Source organism: Alexandromys fortis, unplaced genomic scaffold (assembly GCF_014885135.2).
Source record: "Alexandromys fortis isolate MF-2015 unplaced genomic scaffold, M_Fortis_MF-2015_v1.1 scaffold_84, whole genome shotgun sequence".
In the NCBI taxonomy this organism is placed as follows: Eukaryota; Metazoa; Chordata; class Mammalia; order Rodentia; family Cricetidae; genus Alexandromys; species Alexandromys fortis.
Genome location: NW_026068017.1, coordinates 1,576,004 through 1,585,156, shown reverse-complemented (window position 1 = coordinate 1,585,156; position 9,153 = coordinate 1,576,004). Strand labels below are relative to the sequence as shown.

The window sequence follows — 9,153 nt, the reverse complement described above, 5'->3', positions numbered from 1 at the left end:
CTGCCGTCGCCGCCCTCCCCCCCCCCGCTCTCCACATTCAGCCTTCAGATCTTCACTCTGGAAGCAATGGGCTTTATGCCCCCCCCCCTCTCTCTCTCTCTCTCTCTCTCTCACACACACACACACACACACACACACACGGAGAAGGGCAGAGGGGTGAGAGAACACACAGCATGTAAAATGGCTCCTTTCAGAGCGTTTCCTATCAGAAAGGCCCGACCCTAGCCTCCCTCCACTTTCTCTCCTGGTAGAGTAGCCTCCCCACAGTACCCATAGGACCCCAGAGGAAACATCTGAATGACTGCCCTGGGAACTGAGTATATGTTCCTTTGCATGCTAGTTCCCATACCGACCTAGCCCCTGGTGCAGACACTGTGGCAGCATCTCCAGTCCCTCCCCAGGCTAAGCCTCACTCACTTTGAGAACAACTCTGACCTTACCCCCAGCATGACTCTGCCCTGGCTAAGCCCCTGACAAATCCTGGGAGCACCCTATAAGCCCAGCCTCCAGAGCGCCTTCTCAGGGCTCAGGCACTGTCCTGGGTCTCCAGCTCATGGAGCAGAGGACTTGTCACCTTCTCTAGTTGGTTGTCCAATAGCATTCATATCAGGCCCACAAAAACAGTCTTTCTAAGGACCTTAGTGCTTGTCACTTGGTCCTCACCTTCATCCTGCCCTAACACAGACCTCATCCTGGATGTCTCTACACTCTACATTCTCCCTCACCTTGATGATGGTCCCTACCTTACCTCACCCCCAGAAATTTTAGGGAAGCATCATGAAGCTCTCTCCACCCCCTCCCTAACAAGGGATGAGAGCAGGGCCTTAGAGACCCCTGTGGTTTGCATCTACAAGAGTTCTTCTGTCTAGCAACCACCACTCTACTCCCCGTGGCCTCTTTCCTCTTCATCCATGGACTAAACGGCTACATTTCTATTGTCTTCTAGAGGAAAAAGGGGAGGGGGGGTTGAGACATGCCTGAGCTCAGAGAGCCGCCAGCCAGTGGCCATCAGATCCCAGGTTTTCTTCTCCGTCTTTTCCCAGCTTGGAGTCTCTGCGAGTCCACGATCTCACAGCAGAAGCCCAACCAAGGAGGGAAGACCTAGCCTAAGTTCCCCATCAGCTATGAGACCTGCCCTTGCCTTAGAGTCTTCTGTAAAATGGGGCTATTAATCTCAGCACCATCTTCTCCTAGCTGCTATGGAAGGCAGAGGAATACAACCATGAATGGTCTATGCTGCCCAGCATCCAGGACTACACACTCCAACCTTAAATGAAGCAGAGACAGGGGACTAGCCTGATCCTGAGAACCAAGAAAAAGAGAACAAAGATGGATAAAGGGCAGGAGGCTGGCGCCCTGAGGGGGGAGGGGTCTCTGCTTTGTTCTTGGTTAGACTTCCCAGCGCCAGTGTACCTAAATATAATCAGGCTCCAGATCCCTCATTTCCCCAGCCATTGGCCCTGCAAAGGCCAAGTCCAGTTTGTTCATGCATATTCATCGAAGGAGGGGTGGATACTTAGACACCAGAGAGGAGACCCAAAAGGAACAGGTACTTCTCAACTCAGTGAGGGAATGTGCCTAGACATCGTGGACCACAAGAATAGCAATCCCTAACAGTTTTTATTTTGATCTTGATGCCTTTCAACTTTCATTAGTTTTTATCGTGTAAATTTAAATCTTCTAATAAAAATTTGGGAGAAATGAATAATGAATGAATGAATGAATGAATGAATGAAATGAAAGAGCTAATGTGATGTTTTGAACACTGTAGGTACTGCAAGGCAGTAATTGTGATCTCTGTTTCACCCTCCTTCCCACCCCAAGAAGCCATTGATCTGCTCCTGTCCCTGCAGGCTGAGTGGCATTTTCTAGAGTTTTGCTGTCAGGGCAGTCACACCGTGCTCTTCTGCAGCCGGACTTGTTTTCTGTCAGAGTGACTTATTCCGATGTCGTCCCCACTGCCGCCTGCCTCAATTCGTTCCTTCTGTCTAGACCAGACTCTGTTTCACCATTCGCTCACTGGTTTTCATTTGGGACATTTTCAGATTGGGATTAGAATAAATCAGGCTGGCATAACATTCCCCTTAATTTGAGTAAACACTTAGAAGCAACAGGACAGGATGAAGCCCAGGTCCTTGTGCATGCTGGGAAATTCCACATTGATCTACACCCCCCCACCCCTCTTTATTAGCTGCCATCAATTTTTTTCCATTTCCCCTGAGTTTGAAAGGACCGGTTATTCCACATTTTGTTGAGTTTTTGTTGTTGTTGTTTTGGGTTTCTGTTTGCTTGTTTGTTTGTTTTTCAAGACAGGGTTTCTCTGTGTCCTGGCTGCTCTGGAACTCACAGAGATCCACCTGCCTCAGCCTCCCAAGTGCTGGGATTAAAGGCATGCTCCACCATCACCTGACCTCAGCCAGTTATTCTGATAGAACATTCTAACAGGTACATAGTGGTATCATTACAGTCTAAACAATTCATTGTATTTGTTTATTTTGAGTGCATATGGAGAGGTATTCTTGTACCACAGAACACATGTGGAGGTCAGAGGGCAACTCTCAAGAGATGGTTCTCTGCTTCCACTACCTTAGTTCCCAGGATCGAACTCAGGTCATGAAGCTTGGCAACAAGCACCTTTACCTACTGAGTCATTTCACCAGCCTATCTTTACAGGTTGCTTTGTTTTGTTTTGTTTTAAATGTGTGAGTGTACACATACATGTATGTACGCATGCATGTGGACACCAGGAGACAAACTCAGTATCATTTTCAGGAACACAATCCATTTCCTTGAGAGAGTCTCTCACTGGATCTCATCAGTTAGACCAGACTCACTGGTACTGTGTTGGCCTCCTCAGTTCTGGGATTACATCAATGCCTGGTGTCTTCATGTAAGTGGATTGCTGGGGATTGAACTTGGGTACCTGTGCTAGCAAGGCAAACACTTTACCAGCTGAGCCACCCTTCCAGTCCTCTCTGCCGTTTTGATTTGCCTTTCCTTGAGGATTGATGGTGTTGAGCAACTGTTCATGTGTTTGTTTGCCATTCAAACACTCTCTGCAGTGAAGTGCCTATTGCTTTGTGTTCTTCTTAGAGCAATTCTCAGTGTATTTTATTTGCCTAAGCACTGTCTTCTCCCTTGCCACCTGTTTTTCTAAGCGGTAGCTCCATGAGGACTGGAATGGGGGTCTGTCTTCTCTACACTGAGGGTGGGGCCTAACGCTGATTGAGCATATACTCAATAAATACCCGTGAAAGAAGGGACTAAATGAGGTAGAATTCTACCCTCTGCTCTGTTACAATCTGTAGCCCTAAATAAATCCCCTGCCTCCGTTCTGTTTCTCACCTTGTAAGATGGGATGGGACTGCGAAGAAGGCTAAGCAGTAAAATGCTTGCTGTGTGAGTGACTTGGTTTGATCCCCAACACTCATGGAAAAGGCTGGGTGATTTACGATCTCAGAGCTGGGGAGATGGAGACAAGTGGGTCCCTGGAACTCTTTGAATAGCCTGACTAGTCTGATGGGTGTTCCTTGGGCCACTGAAAGACCCTGTCCCAAAATTAAGTTGGATGGGTTGACTTCTATTATCTACACACAAACACATACACACATGAACAAATCACACACCCAAACACGTTGCATACAAATAGGCACATAAAAGACCTAGAGGGGCATCCCAGGTCTTATATGATCGGGGTCTGAGGCCACCCCCTGAGGGAGAGCCTGGAATCCTGGGAGATCAGAAAGAAGGAGATGACAAGACAGAGGGAGGGAAGAACAGAGGTGTGCTGTGGCCGCAGGCGAGCACATGGGAAGGCCAGGTTCTCTGAGACTGAGGAGAGGAAAACAGACACGGCTGAGGGCAGCTGAGAGAGGCAGTGGTCCCAGGGATGGGGGCAGGCAGGACCTCCAGCTGTTCACAGGGAAGATGGGTCAGCAGCCCCAAGACAGATATGACCTGGTGCCCCCCACAGATGCTTGCCTCCTGCAGCATGCCACCATAGCAGCTAGGGACACACAGCCCTGATGAACTGCAGAAATATTGAAATGAAACTCTTCTGCGTATCAAAATATTGAAGCTGTGTTGTCATACTGTGGGCTAGTTGCTATGGAGAAACGCAGCCCTGGCAGCCACTCCAATCAGACACCAAGGGAAGATGGGAAATGAGCCCCCAACGGGCTGTTTTAGGGATAGCATTGGGGAGAGGTTTCTCTGCCCAGAGCCAGGGATGGGGAAGCCTTTAGTGAGGGCAGCCCCTGCATCCAGCCAGGCTTCCCTGGAAATCTTCTGAACCCTAATATTTGGGAAATGTTCTCAAATTGGGAGTATACAGAGCTGAGAGGAAAACTGAGACCCCAAGAAGGGAAAGACTTAACTGAAGCCAAAGTCAGGGTCATGTTCAGACCAGTCCCTCTGTCCTGTTCTAGGTCTAGATGACGCCTAACATCTGTCTGTTTTCAAGATCATGTTTACCAGACGTTGCAAACTAGTCCCATTCCAAATAAGTTAACACCCAGGGTAGGACCAACAAAGCTAGAAGGCACCGGGACCCTCCAACTGGGATCAGACTCGCAAGGTTTTTCACCACTCGTACCCAGGCTGGCTCAGCGTGGCTTCTCTTCTCTCCTAATTCCAGATTGACACATCTTCCACCCCGGCATCTGCCTGATACAATCACACCTTGGTGCCTGTGTTCTCTCTACCTGAAATACCACTCTTGGGGTGCCTCTGGGTGCCATTTGGGTGCCCACTATCTGTCACAGCTCCCCTGAGCATCACTAATGGCTCTCTTCATATCTGTGAAACCTGTCTTGGAAGCGACATGGATACTGTAGGCATCCCAGACCAGTCTCATCGCTCACTCCTTTTCCCCTGGCATACCACCTCTAACCACCTCCAACCACCTCCGTTCAGGGGCCCAAATATTCTTCAGTCGTTCCTAATTTAGAGACACCACACCTGCTCTCACATCTGTCTGGAAGCCTCTTTCGTCTCCTCACCTGACAAGCTCCTACTTCCTGACTCTGCAGAAAGGATATCCCGCCCACATCAAAGCCAGTGCCCTGGCTGAATTCTCCCTCATGTCAGCTGGTAGCTTTTACTTGATGGCCTCACTCCCACCAAGGGCCTTTGTATCATCTTGTGATGTTTGCCTCTCGAGCTAGCTCATACGGTTATGAGGACGGCAAGCAAAACCACTGTATCCCATGGTGTCCCAATCACCTCGCACATATTAGGAGATTTAAAAACATTTCTAATCCCACCAATTATCTAAGCATGGAGTGCAAAACTGCAAGAAGGCTGCAAGAAGAGTGGAGAAGGCTCTTGGCCTCAGCAGGGATCCACTTTTTAGGACATCTCAAAAGGTCGCCCTACTGGTGGTATGGAGATGGAACTTACCTCTAGCATCAAAGAATTCATCATCTGAACTCTCCACCGAATCACTGAGGACATTCCGAAGGTGCCAGGGGGCACCGCCACCCGGGGAAGGGCCACCTACCAAAGAGAGCATATATGTTAGTCAAGACTAATAGAGTGCCCCAATACAGTGGGGCCAGTTCGAGACCCCCTCGGACAAAAATCAACCTCATCCTCCATGTCTGGGTTCTCCCAGACAAAAATCAACCTTATCCTCCATATCTGGGTTCTCCCAGACAAAAATCAACCTCATCCTCCATGTCTGGGTTCTCCCAGACAAAAATCAACCTCATCCTCCATGTCTAGGTTCTCCCAGACAAAAATCAACCTCATCCTCCATGTCTGGGTTCTCCCCTTCTGTAGCCTCAGACCACACTAATCCTTCTCACCACGGTGTTTTCATTTAAGTCCAAAAATTCTCTCTGATGAAGCTCCACAGGGAACAATTGGGAGTGGCCCAGAGACTTAACCAAAGAGAGTGTATTGGTCAGCATTAGTTGAGCTTTAGTAATAAAATATCTCAACTGTTTATAGCAACGGTGATTCACTTCCACTTACAAGGGTCAGATAGGGCCTTTTTCATCATGCTCGCTCCAAGGAGCCACCACCTTATGATGTCACCATCTCAAAATGAGATGTCAAGGTCCAGTGAAGCAAGGAAACGCAGGAAATCATGCCCAGATTTAAACGCTTCTGCCCAGGAGTGGCATGCTCTGTTCCCATTTCCTTGATCAAAGCCCCATGGGAAGACCAGGCATCCTGTTGACCATAAAAGACATCAGCCACAACACACACAGTACATGCAGGCCAGAACAGGGCTCAGCACCACACATCCAAGTGAAGAGGGACATGATTGAGGATGTGCCTTGTCTCTGCCATTAGCAATCTGAAAAGCCATTTCCTTTCCATCCCAGCCTCAGTTTCCCCCTCCTCCTGCAGACAATCAATCTCCAGCTGAATGGATAAGAAATTATGTATTCCTTGCCTGAGTTTCAGGAGGGTTCAAAATTGGCAGCAGCCACTATTAGTCTCCCCCAAAGGCATCATGCAGGGCTAAGGGCCCTCCGGAGCAAGGACAAAACATGAACACTGAGAGTGGTCCCTTGCACCAAACTCTGCCCAATCTTACTTCCTGCCCTGGGTCCAAATGGAGGTAGGGCAAGAACACAGCAGGCACCTACCCCCACTCTCTAATCCTCCCTCTTCAGCACTCTGGGGTTCACATGGAACCAGCATGCACACGAAGCCCTCTGCATACACACTCCGAAGTGTGCGAGATGCAAGAGATTGCAGGTAGATTGCAATCTGGTTTTTAGAATGAAAACCATGGAAGTGGTAGAAGAAAATCAACCTGGTAATTTTCCTGGGGAAGTTCCCAAAGACAGAGGTATAAACTGCTCATGGTATTTCGGTGATACCTATACTACAAGAGAAACCTCGGCGTTCATCTGCAGATGAGCTACACACATCCATATGCAGCCATATGAGATGCCCAGCAGCTGTTGAAAGGATGAGGTAGCGCATCAGGTGCTGACATGGGAAGATGCCCATGGTGTATGGTTGGGAGAAAGACACAAGAAAGTTCCAGAATATTCTTTTGACCTCCTTTTTTAAAATGACATACACCTGCATGCTGAGAGATACGTGTGGCATGTGGGCTAAGGGGTCAGGCCTGGGTTCAAGCTCAGGTCTTGCCTCTTAGAAGCTGTGTGATGTCAAGTGAGTTGCCTCTCCTCTCTGTGCACTGGTTTCCTCATCTATACTGAGGGGCTCGTCCATGCCAGCCTTAGGAGCGAATTGCAAAGATTAAACAAAATGCATGAAAAGCTTAGCATCATGTCTTGCAAAGATCAAGTGTTTGGAACAGTAATTATTACATAAATATGCTTCCAGAGGTGTTAAAATGTTTGGGAGGACACATGCCAAGATGCCATTTATAAACATTTATCTCTATGGAGTGGTATTTGATAAGAGAAGGCAGAGGAAACTCAGCTTTCACACTGTGTGCGTAATCTCATATGATTACCAAGACTTTGGTCTCCTTTTGCCAGTTCTAAGAGGCACCTTCCCCACACAAGCATCTTTGGAACTGCATGTTGACTTAGGTGAGGGTACATCATGAGCCAAGTAGCATCATTCATTCCTTCTCCTCACTGATATGTAGAATAATGCTGTATTCTGCAGTCTGGGCACGTTCAATAAAAAAACATTAAATCACCATGCGTATAGGGTACGTCTTCCCTGCGCCAGAGGCTTTGGCCATCAGACTGTCACTTCCTGTCCCCACAAAGACTGGGAGGCCAGTAATACCAACAATGCTTCTGCCTCAGCTTCCCCATCTGTATGATGAGAAACATGGTTGCTGCCCCCCTATGGGGGGATAAAATGTGATTTTAAATCTAGAGAGTCCATCCGGCACGTAGTTGGTACCGAGAACCATGAGAGGTGAGCTCCTGCCCAACCTTAGGCGGGGAACACAGTCTGTGGAGAACCCACTACATCCCGGCTCACCCCACCCCACCAGCCTGCAGGATGCGGGCACTACTCCCCCCCTGTGCGTGAACAGTTTCTGGAGAGGCCAACCCTCCTGCCCTGCCCAGAACAAACTCCCAGACACATACCCAGGTTATGTTCTATGGTTTGCAGCCAAGAGAGAGAACATTCTGAAACACAAAAGGGCAGAGGTCACAGGAAGCACCAATGTGGAATTCCCCTCTAGATGCGAAGTCATTTCTGGCCCCACATTTTGTATGGAGCCCCTTGAAACTTCAGAAGGACAGGGGCACTCAGTTTCTCACCCTTAGGCCTGGCTTTGCTGTAAGGAGGTCTGAACGTAGATGTGACTTTCAACCATGAATATGAGACTATTTTCTAAATGGATGTGGAAGTTTTGGGCTAGTGCAATAAGACAAGAAAAAAAATGAAAAATATAAACTGAGAATCCAGAAACAAACTTGTGTTTATTCTGAGATCACATGATCATCTACACAAAAAGGCCAAAACTCTACAGAGAGAACCCACTGGAACTAATGCTTGAGCATAGCATGACTGGCAGGAACCGAGATGAATATGCAAGAATTCACTGCATTCCTGCACACCAGTAACAAACAGCTGGAATCTGATTTATGCCTCAATAGTTTTTGTGATATGGTATTGTCTTTTTGTTCTCAAATATATGTAGAGATTTTTGTGACTCCAAAACACAACCAATGGGGCTAGACAGATGCATCGGAAGTTAAAAACACACACTGCTCTTGTAAAGGGCTCAACTTCCATTCCCACATCAGGAGGCTCTCAGCTGCCTGGACTCCAGCTCAGGAGGAAGCTGAGTCTTTTACTTCCTCAGAGCTCCTGCACACATGGGCACTGACTCACACCCCAACACACACACACACACACACAAATAAAAATAAACCTGAAAAAAATTAAGAATGTAAAAACAGTGGCCAGACAATGGTGGTGCATGTCTTTAGTCCCACCACTCTGGAGGTCGAAATAGATGGATTTCTGAGTTCGAGGCCAGCCTGGTCTATAGAGTGAGTTCCAGGAGAGCCAAGGCTAAACAGAGAACAAAAAAAAAACAAAACAAGGCCCGGCCGTGGTGGCGCACACCTTTAATCCCAGCACTGGGGAGGCAGAAGCAGGCGGATCTCTGGGAGTTCGAGGCCAGCCTGGTCTACAAGAGCTAGTTCCGGGACGGGCACCAAAGCTACAGAGAAACCCTGTCTCAAAAAT

At 48.2% G+C, this 9,153-nt stretch overlaps 1 protein-coding gene across 1 annotated transcript in view; it reads right to left on the bottom strand.

Annotated features, from left to right (window-relative positions):
* Positions 1–9,153, bottom strand: part of Pitpnm3 (PITPNM family member 3) — a 95,224-nt gene that overhangs the window by 65,538 nt on the left and 20,533 nt on the right. The window contains exons 3-4 of the mRNA XM_050162877.1: positions 8,040–8,081; positions 5,401–5,496 (exon numbers count right to left, since the gene is read on the bottom strand). Coding sequence (XP_050018834.1) covers positions 5,401–5,496; positions 8,040–8,081 — 138 coding nt within the window. The remainder of the gene's footprint in view (positions 1–5,400; positions 5,497–8,039; positions 8,082–9,153) is intronic.